The following is a 22,539-nucleotide window of genomic DNA, read 5'->3' as shown; positions in this document are numbered from 1 at the left end:
ATATAAGCTGTTGACGGTGAAATAATCAGTTTTAATCGCTTTTTAATAATTGCAACAATCATCGATGTGAAGACATGCGCACTTGTTGCTTCCTACGTACACATTGACACGAATGCGATAACTGAGTGGACTAAACAAGGGTGGTGTCTGAACAGTCGAAAAGATGTGGGGTCTGTTCAGCCGAGATCCAACCAGAGATTTCAATTATGATCTTGGAGAAAAAATTCCTGGTCTTGAGGACAAATCTCTCTGGGCACTACACAGTGGAAAGAAAAAGGTACAGTGGAAATGTTCTTTTAAACGGGCAGACAATCTTAAGTTTCGATTCTTTCGTCTGCTATGATTAGATATTGTAAGTGTCTCACTCTCATCAGTTGATGTTTCAGTTTACTTCTAGTATTTTCATTTCTATGTCCTACATGAACTTCATTATATGAGTCTATATGGTAAGATCTGTAAAAGAAAGGAACACACGGATAGGTGTTCAAAATTAGGTTGCCTTTACATTGTTCATAATCATCAGATTGTATCATCCACTGTAGCGGCAGGATCATCCCCAGAAAATAGCATTCAAATCCTTGTAGATTTCCACATTTAGCTAGCCTGTCTGTAATTTTTTTTGTACAATGATATATATGTGTATTGTTTCATTTATTTCTATACTTTCAGTATGAATTTTAAACAAAATCAAATCTGTTTTTATCATTTTGGTCCATTTGATGTTATGTCTGTAGGAAGTTTGTTTTGAAACTAGTAATATTATTTGGTGGGCTTGCAAAAGTGATAATTCAACATAAAAAATAAGTGTAATTCTCAGGCATTTCCCATTGTGTGAACTGGGATTTGGGGTCAAATGTTTTTAAAATGTTATATTTAGAAAATCATGATCACACAGTTGATGATTAAAATGAAATGAAAGGGATATAATACTTAATAGTCAATATTTATGATGACCAGAAGATTAGTTCCCTTGGTAACAATCTTGCCCACAAACTGGAACCATGTTTTCTTTGCCATTTAGATTTGATCAATCAATTGTTGTTGATGGCATGTCACTGTAGTTACTGTCTTCATTGTAACTGTAAACTGCTATTAAAAACTCGAGTGAAAATTTGTAGGTTAAATATTCATATGCATTTTTACATAGGTACTAAGGTAAGTGTATTGAAAAAAATATTTATTGTCGATCTAAACATTCTGGCAGATGATCACCAAAGGGACTTAAATAGATGATTACATTATAGGAAGATTTAGATTAGCTCCCATGGTAACCATGGACAACTGTTTATTATTAATATTACTATATCAGGAAATGACATTTATGACACTGTTAGGGCTATCATCAGTTTCAGTTTCAGTTTCGGAAGGAGGCGTCACTGCGTTAAAACAAATCCATATCACGCTACACCACATGTGCTAGGCAGATGCCTGACCAGCAGCACAACCCAACGCATTTGGTCAGGCCTTGAGAGTCATGCATAAATATGTTTGTGTATCAATCAGAGTGGATTTCTTCTTACTTGAGGATAGCACATATGTTGCCATGGTGTCTTTTTCAGTGTGCCAAGTGCAAGCTGCACACAGGACCTAAGTTTATCATCTCATCAAGATGACTAGACGCCCAGTTTGATTTTCTTGTCAAACTTGGGAGAAAGGGGCAAGTCTGGGATTCGAACCCAGCCCTTCAGAGACGCTGTACTGCCAAATAAGTGTCTTAACATTACTGGCACCTTCCTTCTTGGTACACACAGCAAACGCTACTGTACACAACACTTCCTTTGTGCCAGTGCTCCTTTGCCTGATAATGCTTCGGTTACAGCACAGTTAAGCTGACCACTCAATCATAATGCATCTGGACCTCCAAGCAACTACATGCATTGTATTTTTTTTTTTAAACATTATGCACATTTATTTCTATTTTAGTACAATGACTGAGAATGCATACGCAGTCTTTGAAAGACACTAGTGCCCATTCTTTGAGTAAACAGAATTAACTGTTTTGTACACTCCTGCATACTACTGAGTGATATGTAATATACATATCTTCTGAAGCTGGCATTCGGAATACTCTGAACAGGCTATTATCATCACAGGCATACTAGTAGGTGACAAGGATGGGATAATTTGATTTGCCAGACAAGCAACATGAACACATACAGGAGCATATGCAATCACTCATTCATACATGCATACACACACTTACACACTTACACACACACACACACACACACACACACACACACACACACACACACACACACACACACACACACACACACACACACATCGTATACATGTATACGTAACATTTTTTTTTATATCTTGACAGGGTTCCGGGGATCCAGTATCAATATTTACATTTGATGTCAAAGCTGCCAGTGAGTCACAGGTAAGGCATTAATATATTTGATGACATATGATATGTGCTTCATCTAATATCCAGTGGTAACTGATAATTTGTTTGCTTATGACTAGATCTTTATCATGTTTTCTTTGTGTTGTATGTTTTACTGATGCACAGTTTGTCAATATCATTCATTGTTAATGGATTTGACAGTTAGGTGGAGTTGGTGAAGCATCCTAGATTAGTTTAACTCTTTCATTCCTGCAGCACGGTTTTCCGGTTTACAGGAATTTTACCCTTCATTCCTGGAGGCCAGAAAACCATGCAGCACAGAATTCCCCCTTTCCTTCCAGCAGCCCGGAAAATCAGTTCTCGCAGTAAGCGCTTTGAACTTTGAGAGTCGCATCATCTGCACACGTCATCTATCCTTGACCGGATCACTTGTGGGGCAGTGTTTATGAGTGGAATGGATCCCAGACATCCCCCTCCCCCTGCCTAGGCTGTGGGAAAGAGGGCGCCTCTACATTCTTGCTGATATGCTTTATAGACACGCAGACACAGAAAAATGAAAGTGTAGAAAGTTCAGATTCTGTCCATTTTTCTGATGATGAGTTTTACAATGCTCTTTCAGATAATGATTTGGATCTGTTTCAAATGCATGACGCGGAGAGAGTGCAATTAGCTGCTGCTACAGAAGCACAGATAGCGGGTGATGAAAAGTTCAAATAGTAACAAGTGTGAAAATTGTGGTGTATATTTGTGCAGTAACTAGCATGACTGCTTCAGGGTATATCACTCACATGTCACCTTTATGTGGCATATTACGTGATAACTGTGACATGGACATGTGTATTTAGGGAAAGTATCATTTCTGAATAGTTTTTGTTCAAGAATTTTATAGATAATGATCTGATTTTGGCTCAGTGACTGCTAATGTAGTGAAAGGCATATGTTTTCTTTGAGAAAATCATTCATGTGATAAGGACAATAGCAGTAAGTTGAGTAACAATTGTGACAGTTTTCATGGATATGACAAGCAGTGTGGCACTGAGATACATGTGAGGTACTGCTCGGTGAGTACCTGCATGATGTGCATACTCTACAAGCAAAACACTGTCCTGCATGTGGTACGTACTGAATGTCACCAGAAGTCACCATGTAGTGTCAACAGGATCACAGACAACATCTCATATCAATTCTGTACACAACAGTATATGACAATCTTAGTGTACTGTAATCAGCAGCGTTGCCATAAGTCTCCGAAATAAATGCCCTCTTTCATACTTTCTTTCACTTCTCAAAATCCAGGAATCAAGGGAATATATGTATGGTAGGAATCTCGGAACAAGGGGGAGTAATGGTTCCTAGAAAAAATAGGAACAAAAGAGTTCACACACACACACACACACACACACACACACACACAAGCACGCACGCACGCACGCGCACATGCACGTACACATGCATGCACACACTTTTCATACAATGACTGGCTATTCTGTTGATTGATTTGCAACCATTGGTTATTAGCCACAAACCACTTATCACTAATATCAGTTTCCATTTTTGATAGAAATCTATTATATAGATCTGTTCTTTAAATCTGTCACCAGTCTAAGTCCAATTTAAATTTGCATATGAATTTAGTGTGCCTTCTTTTTTGCTGAACCTTGTTGTTATCTTATAAACAGCTGTATTTTTTTTTATCAAATGTGAAAAAAAAGTCTTCGAATCCATTGTTTTTCACTTCTTGTTTAAAACTTGTTTTCCAGTTTACATGAAACAGGGGTGCCACAAATGATCATTGATGACTTTTTTGTCAGCAAACGATGACTAGGTTGACACTCACCAATTTCTACAGAACAACATTAGAAAATCTTTTTGGTCTTAAGAATTATTCTTGCATAACTTTGTGAATTCACTCTATCTATGTGACTGGGTTGCCATCTTGTTTACTTGGAAATCTACTACAGGTTTATTCTCCTTGGAACAGGTGCAGACTGCAAAAGGAGCGGTGAAGAGACTGAAGACACTTCGGCATCCAAACATTCTGACATTTTTAGATGCTGTTGAAGTGAGTGCCTTAGCACAGTAATTTTTCTTCTTCTGAGCAGTGTGTTAGTTTGAGTGTTTTAGCCAGGAATTATTGGCAGCTTTTTCCCGATCTTCCTGTCTCCGTCAGTCTCTGTTCCTTTCTCTCTTGTCTTCTTTTCTCTCTCTTCTACATTCACACAGGTACATTCACACTAACAGACACACACACACTCACATGCTGACATGTGAACACAGAGAGAGAGAGAGATACACACCTGCAGGCCCATACTTGGAAACATGTATACACATAAGCACACATGCATACACAAATTCTCACAAACATATATTACGTAGCAAATACACATACCAAGGCACATGCCTTATGCACATAAATGCACAGTTCAGCACATGTTAGCCTTTTGCACACATGTAGATCACACGACTGTTAGCATTTTTTTTTTTTTCATCATTGCACATTATGACATTGTGAAATATTATTCATTGGAGCTAGAGTATGTATTTTGTCTGCTTATTAATTAGTTATTATCTTGAACAACAATACAGTTAATATTCAAAGAAAACAGAATATTTTGCTGGACATTCAGAAACTGACTGGTAGTGTGTGTGTGTGTGCGTGCGTGTGTACCTATTCTTGATGGCAACAGACAGACAAAGTGATCTACTTTGCAACGGAACCAGTGGTCCCTTTGGAGAACTATTTGCAAAACAACAGTGACAGCCACAATGAAACAGCCATTTCCTGGGGCCTTCATCAGATATTGGTGAGACAAAGATATATATATATATATACACATGTACTTTATGATGTGCTTATGTCTTGAATTCTAATTAGATAGCCTTGTTTTGATTAGTTCTGTTTGCAACTGACACTGATATGTGTGAATCACTGAATTTGTGTGTGTGCACTTTTGTGTGTGCGGATGTTTGCTTGATTATGTGTGTGTGTGCATGTGTGTGTGTATGTGTCTTGTGTTTGTGTGTAGTATTTTTTGTCAGAACAGATTTCTCTGTGTGAAATTCGGGCTGCTCTCCCCAGGGAGAGCACGTCGCTACACTGAGAGTGCCACCCCCCCTTTTTTTTCTTTTTTTTTTCTCCTGCATGCGGTTTTATTTGATTTTCCTGTTGAAGTTGATTTTTCTACAGAATTTTGCCAGGAACTACCCTTTTGTTGCCGTGGGTTCTTTTACGTGTGCTAAGTGCATGCTGCACACAGGACCTCGGGTTATCATCTCATCCGAATGACTAGTGTCCAGACCACCTCTCAAGGTGTAGTGGAGGGGGAGAAAATATGGGAGGCTGAGCCAAAATTCGAACTAGCATGCTCAGATTCTCTCACTTCCTAGGCGGACGCGTTAACCTCTAGGCCATCACTCCACATAGTGAAGTGTAGTTTGACTTGTTTGGTAGAAGGGTTATAGTGGAGGTGGAGGGGTGGGAGGACAGATACCTGTAGATAGGTATTGACAGTTTCTGGTTGACAACAACATATAGGGTAACCATTCAAGGCCTGATCAGCGCATTTGGTGAATGCAAAGGTCAGGCATCTTTTTAAAGCAGTTGTGATGTTGCATGTATGAATTTGTCTGCACAGGAGGAAGGTGACAGAATGGTCAAGATGCTTATCTGCCAATACAGTGTCCTTGAGGGTCTGGGTTTGAATCCCACTCTCGCCCTTTCTCCTAAGTTTGACTGGAAAATCAAACTGAGCGACTTGTCTTTCGGATGAGGTGATAAACCGAGGTCCCGTGTGTAGCACGCACTTGGCGAACTGAAAAAGAACCGATGGCAATGAAAGGGTTGTCCTCTGGCAAAATTCTGTTAAAGAAATCCACTCTGATATGAACACAAATATATAAGCATGCACTCCAGGCCTGACAAGCACGTTGGGTTATGCTTTTGTCAGGCATCTGCCTGGCAGATGTGCTGTAGTGTATATGGATTGTCTGAATGCAGTGACGCCTCCTTTGAGAAACTAAAACTAAAACCGCACACTTTGACACCTCCTTGAAACTAAAACTGAAACTGGTGGTGTGTTTTTCTTTCTTTCAGAAAGGGTTGTCGTTCCTGGTGAACGACTGCAACCTGATCCACAACAATGTGTGCATGGCGTCCGTTTTTGTGGACCCTGCAGGGGAGTGGAAGATCGGGGGGGTGGACTACATGTACCCAGCCCAAGGCCCGGACAGCATACCCCCGGTCAAGATTCTGCCCGTCTTACAAAAGTATGACCCCCCTGAAAAGTCGGACGGTGCCCGGGTGGTGGGAAACAAATGGTGAGTTGTGGCTGTTGTAGCTTTCAGTTTCTGCAGTTCACTAAGTGGTACTAAAAAAAAAAATTTTTAATTTAAAAAAAAAGCAGTCGAAGTTACAGGAAGTTTATAAAATTGGGAAATGTTCGATTTTGTTTGACAACTTTTTCAAACTTTGCTAGAGTAGGAGTTTAAAGGTTTATTAGACTTGAACTTGAAAAGTTTGTGTATGGTGTGTATGTTAGTCTATTTACATGTGAATGTTGTGCAGAGTGGGTGGGTTTTATTGTTGTGGGTTTTGTTTTGGCAGAAAATCATAATGGGTTTTGGCCAGACTAAGAATTAAGCTATGAATAACAATAACAGTATGAAGCCTGCAGATTTTTTTTTTTTTTTTTTTTTAAAGAAGAAATGATAAGAGTATGGACTGAATTTTTTTCTAGGTGTTTAGGATACCATTTGATATTTGTCAGGTCGGCTGATATGTGGGGTTTGGGTTGCCTGATATGGGAAGTGTTCAACGGTGTCCTGCCCAGAACTGCTGCTCTCAAGTCTCTCGGCAAGGTGAGTTTTAAAAACTTTGCTATCTTTCTTGCACTGCCAACATACAGTTCCTTCCAGTTTCAGTTTTATAGAGGTGTCTCCAGTAATTACTAAAGCCTCAGCACTGATGATGTCAGTTGTTTGTGACTATTTGCTGCTTTGTTTGCTTCCCTGAAATTGATATGTGATGACACAGCTTTGGGTTGCTTCTGCCAGTTACATTTATCCCTTTCGCTGCCAGGAAAATAAAATTTAATTAAAATCTATTTGCCAGGGTTTTTTCACAAAAAACGGGTATAAATTTTCCAAAAATTCTGTGCTCTTTGTTATTGGAGAAAGACCCATAAAAGTATATATTTTCTGAAAGGTAAATGAATAAAGAATACAAAACACATACTGTTTTCCCATTTTATATATTTTTAGTGACATGCTGTTGTTTTGAAATCAGTGTTTTGTTTTTTGTCACATTTTCAACTTGTTCATTACAAACATTAGTCAGGTAATTTGCACAAAAACATCATATTTTCTGGACAAATGGATATCTGCAAACACAAAATCATACTGGAACAACCACAATATATATATTTTTTTTTTTAAAGAGATAGATACTCAATACATTGTGACTTCTCCAAGTGATAAGATGGATGCGAGGCCACGCCCCCTCAGTCTCCAACCCCCCCTCCTCCACACCCCTCTCACACGGTCACTTGATTCAGTTCTCATCAGACTGCATTGGCTGCGTGCCAAGAATATCGCTCTGCTGCTAATTCGGTCATGTTCTGTCGACTGCTAACATCTGTACAGCTGGCATCACTCACTGACAGTCGCATCTTGGCCACTCTCTTGATTGCTCCCTTTATTTTCTATCAGATCGTCCTATAAATGTTCATCACTATCTTCTCCTTCGAATTTACGCTTCAATTCTTTCCGAGCATCAGCTAAAGAAAGAAATCTTGGTTGATTTAGTTCGTCACGATCACATGTCTTGAGCACGGCGTCGGTCCAACATTTTGTTCAGCGAGCGAGGAGAGGAGCCAGGCAAACACTTGGACAGTGACCCATCCAAAACGTTCAAATAAAGGACTGCTTCATGACGTAGATGGGGTTTCTAGCTATGAATAGAATCCAGAGAGATTCCCCAGGCTAAAGCTACCACTATTTTTGTCAACGAAGTGTATGCAAACCAGGGAAAAGTCAGAATATTTCGATGACGAGTTATCTCGTCATTGTGGCAGCGAAGCATACATGCTTGCCATGACGAGTTATCTCGTCATGCAGGCAGCCTAGGGGTTAAATGCATGATTTGTAATTGCCTTTGGCATTTTTTTTTCTCAGATACCCAAGATCCTTGTGCCAAACTACTGCGAGCTTGTCGGCGCCAATCCTAAGTCTAGGCCCAATCCTGGGCGCTTTCTTGAGGAGTGTCGCAAGAAAGGGAGCTTTCTCAACAACTCCTTTGTCAACTCTATGCTTTTCCTGGAGGAAATACAGGTTGGTTTTATGTCTGTTTTCAGGAAACAAAAACAGTGAAACAACTTATGTAAATCATTGCACTGTTAACATATGAAGATACAAACCTATCACAACAGAAAGGACAAAATGCCTTTGATAAGCCTCCAGTGTGATAATAAGAACTAACACCCAGTAAATTCTTGAATTTTTTGCATTGTTTTAGATTTCTCAAAATTATTCTTCTGATATACCCTGATGGTTAAATCTTATAAAAATTATATTTGAATATTTCAGTTGTATTATATAACCAGCTTTCTTAAAAGTTTTTGATTGTGTGTTTTCATTAAACTGAATCAAAGGATGAAGTATCTGGGGCTTTATTTTATTTCTGAAGTAAAACCTCAACCTCTTTGTCTCTCAGCAAGGCATTTGATCTGCATATGTGAAATGTCTCTTCTGTATGTCCATGACTTTGCACATTTCACTTCTTATTTTAGATAGATATATATATATATCAGATTAATTTTGTGATTCTAGGGTGAATCATAAAACTAAAGTTGTGTGTGTGTATGTTTGTGGTTGTTTTCAGATCAAAGACCAGTCAGAAAAGAACAAGTTCTTTTCCAGCCTCACTCCTTCTCTAGACTCCTTTCCACCACAGATGTGTCGCAACAAAATTCTGCCTCAGTTGCTGAACGCTTTTGAGTATGGCAACGCGGGATCCTCTGTCTTGGCACCCATGTTTAAGGTCTGTGGATATTCAACTGTCTTCTTCACTATTCATTATTCAGTCTTCTTCTTTTTCATTTATAGGTTGCAACTCTCATATTCACTTGTGCATAGGAGTGAGCCTTTTATGTGAATGACCATTTTTACCCTGCCATGTAGGCAATTGTACTGCATTTTCTGGGGTGTGCATGTTAGGTACGTTCTTGTTTCCATAATCCATTGAACACTACATTATTGAATAAGGGATCGTTAACATGTATATGCATTTGATCTTCTGCATGCACATACACACAGAGGAGGTTCAGATATCAGCAGGTCTGTACATCTGTTGACCCAGGAGAGTGGAAAACTCGACACCCTTAATCCGACTGAAACTCTACACCCTTAATCCACCTGAAACTCTACACCCAGAATCCTCTGAATCTCTACACCCTTAACCCACTTGGTGCCATGACCAGGACTCGAACCCAGAATCCTCAGATTTAAAATCCAACACTTTTGCCTCATGGCTGTTGTGCCCTTCATTGTTGAGTATTGAAATGTTGCAAAGTTTTGCCAGTTTCTTTCTTCTTCTTTCCATTTATATTTATAAAGTAATTTCAGTTCAAACAGAACATTATGACTTTACGTACTACTAGGAAGAAACTGTTACCTTTGTCATGGCGACATGGATTGTTATGTTTATGTGATTTACATGTGTCTGTGTACATTTTGGCAGATGAATGAGAGATCCAAAGTTGTTAGACATCCTTCAGTTGATGTCAGTTGGGGATGTGGTGATGAGAGGGTGGAGGGTGGTTGAGATATTGTGTGGAGGGGCAGGAGAAGCAGAGTGGTATTTTGTTTTGTAAATGTTGCATATTATCTTTTTATAACTATGTTTTCCTTTGCTTTTCTTTGCAAATTTGTTCCTTTTCAGTCTGCCTTTGTAAAGCACTCAAAAGATAACTGCAGCATGTTAAATAACGCTCATCGAAGTAAAATACTACTGTTATTATTAAGAAAGGGATTTTAAAGAATTTGTTGCAAAATATTCTTTTATATGTTTTCCTGTGCTTTTTATGCATTTGTTCTTTTTGAATCTGCCATTGCAAAGTGCTAAGAGATTGCTGTAGTGCGCTGTGCAGCGCTCTTTGAAGTGATTTATAATTTTGATTATTAACAAAGCATAGCTGCCCTGTTTTTTATCTGTGTCCTCAGATTGGGAAACACCTGGACGGGGAAGAGTACCAGCGAAAGATTGTTCCGTGTGTGGTGAAGCTCTTCTCCTCCCCTGACAGGTCCACACGAGTCAATCTTCTGCAGCAGGTAAAATATCATGCATAACTATAAACTCTATCAGGTAAACATAATGTTTCATTGTTATGTAAAAACGTGAAAGTCCTATTTTTTTGTGAGTTGTATTAATATGAGTGAAGGTCTCTGTTCCCAATGATAATACCTTTTTTTTTTCTTTCTTTTTTTGTTGTTGTTGTTGACTGATTAAATGAATTGTCTAAACAGTGCCAGACTTGCACAGCATTTGTTTAAAGGCGATTTTGATCTGAGTGTCCTTTTCCTTGAACTGTTGAGTTACTGCTAGTTCACTTTCTTCAGTACCCTTAGAGAGATGACAAGATGATATAATTTTTTTCTTATTGTACTATAATTGGAATCTTTTCACTGTGTGTGCATGCATGCACATGTGTGTGTGTGTGTATTTATGTGTGTGTGTGTGTTTATGTGTGTGTATGTGTGACAGTGTCTGTGTGTATATTTGTTTGTTGCATGTATGTATATATGACAGTGTCTGTGTGTATATTTGTTTGTCTTTGTGCGCATTTGTGCAGAAACGTAGGTGTGAGTGCAGGGATTAACATATACATCCGTGATATTGACATAAGAAATATATGTGGCTATATGTAACCATGTGTGTTTGCAGGTGGAATTCTTTGTGGAGCATTTATCCTCAAATGTGGTCAATGATCAGATATTTCCCAATATTGCCAGTGGTTTCATGGACACAAATCCTGTGGTCAGAGAATCAACAGTGAAGGTATGAGATTTAGATTACGATAGCCGTTCTGTTTGTTCCCTTGTTGTTTTGTGCATCTGATTGAGAGAATGTAAAATTCAAAGGTTTTTTTTTCTATGTTTACATGTATATTTTGATATCCACACATCTGCAATGATAGATGAATTAGTACATTTTAAAATATAACAGTACTTATCATCTTTAATAATTTATGTCAAAATTGTTTCTGATTTTACAGTAAAACTAATTTTGTACATATTGTATTTTTTATTTGTTTATATATATTATATATAAACATACTTACTTGAGGCTAACACCGTCTTCAGGCAGAGGCACATATAACAGATGAAATCAGAAATTAGAAAAATAATTTGTATGCAGGGACAACAACTCAAAAATATATTTATCACCTGTGGTGTGTGTTTGTTTAAAATTCCTCAGTGATATTTCAAAGACTGGATGTAAACTGAGGTGCAAAGGATCAGATTTCTAAGATTTGTTTCATAAAGCCTGAAATGCAAATCATATCATGATTCTTCTGCTGTATTTCATATTCATGATTTACATTACAATTTTCAGGCCATTTTCTATAATATGAAATGGAAGTTCTTTGGTATAAATGACTTGGTTACAGATATTTCTTGAAGGTGGTGTTGACAACTGCATGACAGTTATGTTGAATGCTTTGTTTCCTTGCAGGCTATGCTTCATCTAGCATCGAAGCTGAACTACAAGAACCTGAATGAAGAGCTCATGAAGCACTTTGCAAGGTTACAGTCAAAAGACGATCAGGTAAGGCTACTGGATTTTAGTGCATCATGTCTTTGCTGCAGTGACTGGGATGTGTCTGTTATGTCCAACAGTCACTTGGTTAGTCTGTTCTGCACCATTCTGTGTAGGAAAATAATGCTTCTGATTTTTTTTTTTTTTATTTTTTTTTTTTTTTTTTTTTTTTTTCAATTAATCTGACATTGAAAGACAAATTATTGAAAGAATTAAGGGGAAGGCAATCTTCCACTGTGGTGACTGATGATCATGTTAAGAATCAGAGATGACAATCATGCTAAGTGCACATAATTTTGAAATCTGTTTTGACAATCATACTGATGTGTATAATTTTATCATCTTTTTTTTTTTTTTTTTTTTTTTTTTTTTTTTTTTTTTAAATGACAAGAAAAAAAATCTAAATATTTAACAAAGCATGCGTGGCTTTCAACAGGGTGGAATCCGAACCAACACAACAGTGTGCCTTGGAAAAATAGCCTGCCATCTGAACCCAGGGGTAAGCTAAACAATATGTATATATACTTATTTTCAATACATTGGTTGAATGTTGTGTGGATATATGCTATTCAGAAGTGCACTTCTATTAGCTCCTACATGGTATATGCAATTGGGCTGGAAAGAACATGAATTATATTCCAGTTGGGTTTTTTTTATGTACAGATATATACTGCTAGATCTGTAACTGTTCCACAAAAGCAAAAGAATTTTATTTGAATGTGCTAATGAATATTGTAGATTGATGCAACATGAAAAAGTTTGAAATTGAGTGTGTAAACTGTCTTTGTTTCTCTCTCTGTCTCTCCCACCCTTCCTTTCCCTCTCCCCCCCCCTCTTTCTCTCATATCTGATGTAATAGTGCTGTACAGGGTATGAGAAAATGTCAAAATTCAATGTCACAAATCTATTCTTACTCTTCTTAAAGTTTTTTTTTTCTCTCTCTCTCTCTCTTATTGGCCGTCTGTGGTGCTCTGTTTCAGATGCGGCAGAAAATTTTAGTATCAGCATTCATGAGAGCTCTGAAAGACCCCTTTCCGCCTGCACGACAGGCCGGCATCCTGGCAATGGCGGCAACGCAGAACTTTTACCACATGCAGGAAATTGCCAACCGCCTTCTACCCTCCTTATGTACCATGACCAGAGACCCTGAGAAAAGTGTCCGGGATCAGGTGAGTTGGTATGTGTGTTGTGTGGTTTTTATTGTTTTGTTTTGAATTACTATTATTTGCAGAAGTAGTTGTGGTAGTAGTCATATTGATACTAAAATAGATCCTGTCTTTAGTCAGAGACCAAATTCTGCGCACTTTACAAATCTTGAGTCGTTTACTTCACATGCTGGCTGCTTGGGTAGAATAAAATGACAGCTGCCTTTAGGTGATCATCATTCGTTTCCTGTTTCATGTGGTTCGGCTTTAGTCATGCATGCACATACACATATATATTAAGAGTGGGTTTTAAAACAAAATTTTGTCAGAGACAACTCTTTATTTGTCATGGCTTCTTTTGTATATGCACTAAGTGCATGCTGCACACTTAGTTTGTCGTCTCATCTGAAGGACAAGTATCCAGATCTCCACTCAGGGACTAGTGGGAGGGGAGACAATTCTGGTGAGTGTGTGTGTGTATATAGAGGTTGGTGTTTGCATTAGTGTGTGTGTATGTGTGAGAGAGAGAGAGAATCTGGGTGGGTGTGTTCGTATGTTCCTGATTTTATCAATCAAAACATATGTACACTCTGCATCAGGACACATACATTTTACTTGTATTTGTTTTCATGGCCTTGTTCTAAATTCCTTGATTAAACAATGTTTTTGTCTTACAGATGTATTTGTATTTGTAATTGTGTTTCAAAATGTATGATATAAACATGTGGCATTTTTTGTCATTGTATTTTACAGGCATTTAAAGCGATACGAGGATTTCTAGACAAGCTGGAGAAGCTGTCAGAGGATCCAGACTTACAAGAAGACATGGGTGAGTATGGAAAGGTTTTAAAAGAGCAGGGTTAAAGGCATATATATGTAAGCATAGTGGCATAATCGGTTAGACATTGGACTTCTGATCCAGTGTTCACAAGTGGTCAGTTTGGTGGGTTGTTGTGTCCTTTGGAGAGGCTCTTCGGTTTTTCCTCACTCCATCCGGGTGTGAATGGGTACCTGACTTTATTCGGGTGTGGTTAAAATAATGGAAGGAGAGGACTGGGCCCCACCTTCCAGTGCAGAGCCCTAGACTTCGTGAATGTGAATTCACTGCCCCTATGGCAATAAAATTAAAAGGCTGTGGGACATTTAACCTATTTAATTAACCCTTTTTATCAGCTTGGTAAGGAAACTGATTAGTATGGAAAGGTTTTAAAAGTGCAAGGTAACCCGCCGAACACTGACATGGACTGCGGGACCTTTAGCTCATTCTACCCCACAGCTGCCTGCCTGCTACAACTCCCCTAGACCAGCACTACATGAGACCACTGCAGAAAGAACAGTTCACTAAAACAGCACAAACTCAGTGGGGAATTGTTGATTTAATCGTTTTCATGCTTCCAGAATCCATAAACAGTTCAGTTTAGAATGCCAACTGTACCAAGCAAGAATAAACGAAATTAGAATAGTGTGTTGGTATGAGAATACTAGTACCTGGTCCACAGGGGAAGTAATTATGGTATGAGCTAACTAATACCTGAAGTAGAAACAGTTAATGTGCATACTTGATCTTATGCATGTGTATGCGTACACGAATAGGGTTCAGGCACGATCAGGCCAGCACATCTGTTCGTCAGTAAGTATGTTGACTGTGCAGAGAGGGAGGTGATGGCAGGGGGCAGCGCCACAGCGATGAGCAACGCCTCAGGTTGGGCGGGCTGGGCCGTGACGGGCATGTCTTCACTGACGTCCAAAATCTACAGCAAGGCCACCACAGCTAAAACAAAACCGGCACCTTCTGCAGGTAAATGTGGGAGGCTTTTGTTCGTTTCTTGGGATCGGGAGGGTGAGGGAGGGACGGAGGTAAGGGCGGGTGTTCTTTTGTTTTGTTGATTTTGGGTTCATGTTTTTTTGTTTGGTTTTTTCCAGTCAGCACTGACATCACTTAGTATGATCTGGTTTTATGTCAACAGGTGATATGAGTTCAGTTCAGGTCAGTCACTGCGTTCGGACAAATCCATATACGCCACACCACGTGGTGGTGGTCTCCACTCTGGGAGAGATGCTCACTCAGTCTTGCTCCGCAACTAAGTCATTATTGTCGTCTGTAGGGGACTTAGTAGGTGGTGTCCCAAGTGTATTAAATCAGAACAGGTACTGCTGAACACCACCGAAGTGATTCAGCAGCAGTGCAGGGTCTTTGGTGTGGGGCCCCCTGGCGACCTAACATCAATGGTTCCCTGTGGACAGCCAATCACTGGGATTGTGACAGATGATCCTGGGTGTGGCCGTGTATTTAGAACTTGGAATTAGCGGCATGGGAGTAATGCCCCTTAAATGGTGCAGATGATGGGGCAGCAAAAACCAAAAAGCAATTTTTGTTTTTGAAAAGATACAACAAAATAATTTGTGTGTATTATTTGCACTGCAGTACAAAAATTGAGAAATGAAATGAATGGGTTTGCAATGTGTGTGCAGGTATGCATGTTAAAACATAAACACTTGAGTATTGTTTTGCGGGAACATACATCAGTGGGTCACAGTAAACATGTTAGATTAAACAAAATATTAGTGGAAAAATTTCCTACATTATGTGTGCATGACCCGCATTTTATGCGACATGTCTTCGCATCAGTTTTCTCTTTCCTTCACAGGCATGGAAACTCAGCCCAGCACAGAACCGTCCAAACCAGATCGCGACTCTTCACAGGCCTCCAGGGTTCCCCCCATGTCCAGAGATTTGGGGGGAGATCTCCCAAAAAGCACAGCAGAGGAGGAGGGTGGAGGAGGAGGATGGGATGATGAGGATTGGGGCGACATGGACGTGAGTTTGAGAGAGGGTCAGGGAGTTCTTCTTTCCCCACTGGTACTGGGATGGAGGGTTTGAGAGACAGCATAGTTGAATATCACTTTACCCCCTTTTATTAGAGAGGTGAGATATTTTACCAGTCATGTTAGAACTTCCTATCAGCATCTCTAGCTTACTGTGCACCACAAAAAGGGGTGGGAGGGAATGAAGGAAATTTGACAAGTATGCTCTTCTCTCTCTCTCTCTCTCTCTCTCTCTCTCTCTCTCTCTTGCTCTATCTCTCTCTCTCTTTGCCTGTTTCTGTCTGTCTGTCTGTCTGTCTGTCTCTCTCTCTCTCTGTCTTTGTCTCTTTCAGTTCCCTTTTTGTCACATCACACAGCTGAATTACAGAGCATCCCACACTGTCATCTAAGCTTAATCACATAAATCCAGAAGACCTCTGCTGTTTGATGTAATGGATTGTTGAATGGGCTTTTGTCACAGGATATGTCACAGAGTCTTCCCACGCCATCTAGTGGTATGGGAGCTGAACCAGCCAATGAAAATGAGGGCTGGGACAATGACGATGACTGGGGCAGCTTGGAAGAACCTCCTGCCAATAAAGTGAGCATCCAAGCCAGTCGTTTTCTGGTAATTATGGTTGGTTGTTGTTAGTATGATATCAGTGATATCTTTCATCATCTGTTATGTCAGATGTTATTTGTTCTTTTTGTGTGTGTGTCAGTGGAATTTTGGCATGCGTAATACTGATAATTGCTAATTTTTTTTTGTTGTTGTTGTTTCATTTGAATTGATCAAAGACTGTTTATGTGGGAGTTAAACGTTGTGTGTATAAGCTTAAAATACTCATATGATTGCATTTGGGATGCAAACATTGCGTGCATACTGTCTATACATATTGAATGATTCTACATTCATAGCCACAGGTTCTAGACTTTAAGAGTCGTCCTGGAAAAAAAAAAGGAAGGAACATTTATAAACAAAAATATCAAAGGCCATTTTGGGGTGCTTTAAATGGAATGTATAATGTAGTAACTTGCATATGCATGCACAGTTTCAGACTCTTCTGAAAAACATGGCTCACAGCCTACTCTCATTCAAGTAAATAAAAGATTGGATTAAAGGACTTTGATTGCTGGAACATGAAGTATGATTATTGCTCAACTCTTCTAAACCTTCTGTTTGGACATTTTATTCTGAGATCTGAAATTGCAAATGAATGCTGTGATATCTACATTTCCAAATGCAAACATTCAAGGAAGGTGTAATGACAAAAACTAATCCTTTGTTTTTTTTTCTCTTATTTTCAATGTCTGCCCATCACAGCCAGGGTCAGGTGGAGGGATGTCGCTGTCGTCCAAAGCGCCCTCACAACCTTTTGACAGCTGGGGTGACAATGACTTCGTCCCAGACGACACAGGCATGACATCAGTCAGCCAGTATGACTGGGGCAGCAATGACGCAGAGGACGATTTTTTCTCTTCTTCAGTCAAACCCAAAAAGGTGAGGACCTGTGAGTTAATGTGAGTTTTTGACTCACTTGTGTAAACAAAGTGAGTCTATGTTTTAACCCGGTGTTCGGTTGTCTGTGTGTGTGTGTGTCCGTGTGTCTGTGTGTCCGTGGTAAACTTTAACATTGACATTTTCTCTGCAAATACTTTGTCAGTTGACACCAAATTAGGCATAAAAATAGGAAAAATTCAGTTCTTTCCAGTCATCTTGTTTAAAATAATATTGCACCTCTGGGATGGGCACCAAAAAATAAAAAATGAAGCCTAATTATATGCAAACTGCATTTACTGTTATATTTATATTTTTTGTATTCTCTAAACTTGGCACTTTGATCTGATATTCGGACCCAACAACAAGAGCAGTCATTATTATCATTTTTTGTTCAAACAGGAACTTCTTTTGCTAAGCATGGAAATTTTATTTATTTTGCAAACGTTTTGGTGTATAGAGTAAAAAAAGGGAAATTACTCTGTAATTAATGCTAGGGGACTTAATTTATCACAAGTGAGTCTTGAAGGCCTTGCAGTAGTAGTAGTATCATATACGAGGCCTCAGTCCCGATCCACTTTTCCCAGATCCACATCGTCTGTTTATTATTATTTTCATTATTATTATTAGTTGTAATAGTAGTATAATTCATAAGCAGCCTCAGACCTGATCTGGCCCTCCTAGATCCGCATCAGCTATTTATTGTTATTATTATCATTATTATTAATGATTAGTTACGATATGCAGCCTCATTCTAAATCCACCTTTCCCAGACCCACATCATCTATTTTATTATCATCATTATTATTGTGATCATTATTCCTCTTCTTATTATTATTATTATTATTGTTATTCTGTGCAGCCTCAGTCCTGATCCACACCTCCCAGATACATATTGTCTATTCATTATTTTTATCATTATTATTATAATTGTTATTCTGTGCAGCCTCAGTCCTGATCCACACCTCCCAGATACATATCGTCTATTCATTATTTTTATCATTATTATTATAATTATTATTCTGTGCAGCCTCAGTCCTGATCCACACCTCCCAGATACATATCGTCTATTCATTATTTTTATCATTATTATTATAATTGTTATTCTGTGCAGCCTCAGTCCTGATCCACACCTCCCAGATACATATTGTCTATTCATTATTTTTATCATTATTATTATAATTGTTATTCTGTGCAACCTCAGTCCTGATCCACACCTCCCAGATACTTATCGTGTATTCATTATTTTTATCATTATTATTATAATTGTTATTCTTTGCAGCCTCAGTCCTGATCCCATCTCTCTTTCCACGTCAGTCAGGAACCTCGGTGTTGTCCTTGACAATACACTGTCCATGCAAAAATTTATCAGTCAGACATGTCAGTCCTGCTACTGTCAACTGCGACGCATCAGTGCCGTCCAGAAATATCTATCCACTGACGCAACATCTAGACTTGTCGTTTCTCTCATTCTCTCTCGCCTTGACTACTGTAACTCTTTATTGTCTGGTCTGCCTGCTTCATCCATTCAGCCCCTTCACCGCATACAAAACTCTGCTGCCCGACTCGTCCTCAGAAAGAAAAGATCTGAGCACATCACTCCTCTTTTGCAACATCTCCACTGGCTCCCTCTCTCACACCGAATAAAGTACAAGATCAGCACTCTATGTTATAGATGCATTCACAAAACTGCCCCTTCCTATCTCTGCGGCTGCCTTCACCTCTACACTCCATCTCGCTCACTACGATCGGCCTCGGATCCACTCTGTTTACGCATACCCAGATTCAAACACTTGACTATTGGCCGCCGTTCTTTCTCTGTTTCTGGACCTTGCGATTGGAATGAACTTCCTTTTTCGCTTCATCAAGTCTCCACACTCAGCTCTTTCAAGTCTGGCCTTAAAACCCACCTCTTCCCAAAATAGCCTCCCTTGCCTGCCCTTCCTTGTCTTTAGTTTCTGCAGTATTAGAGTTATGCATGCGTGTGAATGACTGGTGCAAAAGCGCTTTGATTTGTCTCTGCACAAGATCCAGCACTATATAAATACCATTATTATTATTATTATTATTATTATTATGATCCACCGCTCTCAGATACATATTGTCTATTCATTATTTTTATCATTATTATTATAATTATTCTGTGCAGCCTCAGTCCTGATCCACCGCTCCCAGATACATATTGTCAATTCATTATTTTTATCATTATTATTATAATTATTATTCTGTGCAGCCTCAGTCCTGATCCACACCTCCCAGATACATATCGTCTATTCATTATTTTTATCATTATTATTATAATTGTTATTCTGTGCAGCCTCAGTCCCGATCCACACCTCCCAGATCCACATCGTCTCGCTCCACTCCTTCCCGCGACAGTCCTGCGCGGTCCACAGCATCATCAGCGTCATCGGCAACGGCCCGCGAACAGTTCAAGCCAGACGCCACCAGCGGCGCTTCAGGGGGTGGCTGGGTAGATTCTGGTGGAGACGGCTGGGGTGACGACTGGGCGGCAATTGAAGACAGTGGTAAGATTTCACAGAGGCATACAACTTGCTACTCATTTGAAGTTGTTGATTGTTTGGAAGGTTGTGTGTACATTTGTTGCAGTTCGTTTTTGCAGACATTAAAGTTGCCAGTCACTGAAAAGTTGTTTTGTTTTTTGTTGTTTTTGTTATTGTTTTTTTGTGGGTAAATTTGCTGTGCAAGTATTCAGTGTTGGCTGTATGATTTGAGAGATGCGGTGTTTACCAGTTATTGGAAGCTGTTGATGTTTGAATGCTTGTTTTAATTCATTGTGCAAATATTCACAATATTTGCTTTGATATATAAAAGATGTTTTGTTTTTATTGTTTGTTTTTTGTTGTTGTTTTTTGTTTTTTGTTTTTTTGTTGTTGTTTTTTTTTTGGGGGGGGTTTGTTTGTTTTTTTGTTTTGTTTTTTGTTGTTGTTTTTTTGTTTTGTTGTTGTTGTTTTTTTGGAAGGGGGGTTGGGGAGTGAGGTTGGGGGGTTGCTTTGATTCATTGTGCAAAATATCTGGAAAAAAATGTTTGAAGATGTATGATTTGAACACATTTGGCTGAATTGAGAATGTTCAAACTTGATAATGACAGTGTCAAAAACCCACTCCCATGCACACTTACATACTAGGACTGTTCATTCAGATTCAGAATGTTGAATTTAACCTGTCTTGCTGAACTTTTGGTGTGTTTTTAATACCCCATGTGAAGGTTCTTTTCTTTTCACAATTCTGACAATGCCTTTCACAGGAAAACACATTAACATACATGAAGGGAACAAGTATACACAGCCAAATTACAATCTGGCAGTTATAAATAGACATAGATACGTACATTACAGACACATAAACAAACATGCATTCATAATGGTATATGCTCTCAAATCCATGCATACATTGATACAAACATGCATACATATATGCTTTCATGTGTACATGCAAACAGTGCATGCATGTCAACATTCATACATGTACACATTTCAGAATAACAGTGTCACAGCAGCAAAAATACAATGATGACAACAGGAGAGAAATAGCTCATTTTTGCTGAATCTAATCCACCTGTTCCTGTCTTTTCCCCCCAGTCCCAGGGGAGTCGGAGGCGGACAGGAAGAAGAGGGAGCGGGAAGAGAAGCGTCTGCAGCGGCAGCGAGAACTTCAGGAGAAGCGGGAGGCCAGGAAAGGGGGAGGGGCCATGAAACTTGGGGCAAAAAAACTGGGATAGGATTAGGATTAGGGGTCACCAAGTGGCTGGGCGGGCTTCGTAATGCACCACTCAACTTTGTTGTGATGTACAGCTGATTTTATTTTGTACTGTGTTTTGCCTGAGAAGGCTGTTGGGAGCTGAACGCCAACTAACTACCAATCTTTTCTTTTTGGTAAATGAAATCAGTCTGTCTGTTGAGGTGCTCCTGTAACTGTGAAGGTGGAAGAAAGGATTATTAGCAGATGCGGAAAAAAGTGGGGGTTTTGGGTTGTTGTTTTTATTATATCGAGGTTTTTGTTTGTTGGATTTTTGTGGGTTTTTTTTTTCAAATTAGGTGATGGTTGACTTATTCAGCAGGAGATTGGAGAGAAAAGATGTTTCATCTGTGTCAACAAAAATAATGTAGTGTTTATTTTATTTCATTTTTAGCCCCCTGGATTGATAACAGTGACCATGGATCTTTCATTTATCTTGGCATTTTTTTTCTGTGTTTGATAATTTGCGAATACTGCCCGAACATCCGACACAAAAGTATAAATCAGGATGTTCAATTTGCTGATTATTTGTTACTGGCAGTCGAAAGATGTCAACAAGGTTTTGTTAGCTGTGACAAAAAAAAGAGTCCAGCAAAAACACAATGCTCTTTATGAATGATACATACGTGTATGAATGCCCTTATGTGTTTTTGATAGCAGTCTGTGTCAAAACTGTCGAATGCCTTTTTTTATGCCCCATTTGCTTGGAGACACAGACAGCATCAGTCATTGAACTCTGCTGAACAACATGGTTGTAAACTTTTGACTGTGCGCGCGCGCGTGTGTGTGTGTGTGCAATGTGTCAGTGTGTGTGTGCGTGCGTGCATGCGTGTGTGTGTGTGTGTGTTCGAGAGAGGGAGTGCATGCATGTGTTCGAGAAAGAAAGATTCAGTGAACATGAAATGCTTTTATTTATAAGTAATCGAATTGTAAACTGAAGACTGTAGAATAGCATTATAATGCTATCAAGAGACAATTGTTTTTGTGTTATATGTTGAGCACCACATCGCTCTGCAAGTTTACCCTCCCCCACCCTGTCCAGCACCTTTCCACCCCATGTGTATTGATTTACTTTTGATTGTGTTGCCAAAGAAATCCCAAGCACCCACAGATTAGTTGAACTGAATCTTCTGAACTCGTAAGTTTCTGAATGGGAAGTTGA

General features: G+C 39.1%; 1 protein-coding gene across 2 annotated transcripts; it reads left to right on the top strand.

The window, feature by feature from the left end:
- Positions 1–105: 105 nt before the first annotated feature.
- LOC143281243 (N-terminal kinase-like protein) lies at positions 106–22,539 on the top strand. 2 transcript variants are annotated; one of them, XM_076586352.1, is made up of 20 exons: positions 106–277; positions 2,330–2,389; positions 4,338–4,418; positions 5,044–5,160; positions 6,450–6,673; positions 7,123–7,213; positions 8,528–8,683; positions 9,234–9,392; positions 10,574–10,681; positions 11,295–11,408; positions 12,087–12,179; positions 12,607–12,669; positions 13,151–13,339; positions 14,069–14,144; positions 14,967–15,113; positions 15,964–16,133; positions 16,602–16,721; positions 17,445–17,621; positions 19,936–20,146; positions 21,221–22,539. In XM_076586352.1, exons 1-20 carry the CDS (start codon positions 164–166, stop codon positions 21,358–21,360), a joined length of 2,610 nt encoding a protein of 869 aa, XP_076442467.1. In that variant the 5' UTR covers positions 106–163; the 3' UTR covers positions 21,361–22,539. The 2 variants fall into 2 exon arrangements, with proteins under 2 accessions (XP_076442467.1, XP_076442465.1); XM_076586350.1 differs by having other exon boundaries at positions 16,602–16,748.

Source organism: Babylonia areolata, chromosome 4 (assembly GCF_041734735.1).
Source record: "Babylonia areolata isolate BAREFJ2019XMU chromosome 4, ASM4173473v1, whole genome shotgun sequence".
NCBI classification, from domain to species: Eukaryota; Metazoa; Mollusca; class Gastropoda; order Neogastropoda; family Buccinidae; genus Babylonia; species Babylonia areolata.
Note: the sequence above shows the minus strand (reverse complement) of the source record. Positions and strands in the feature narration are given on the sequence as shown.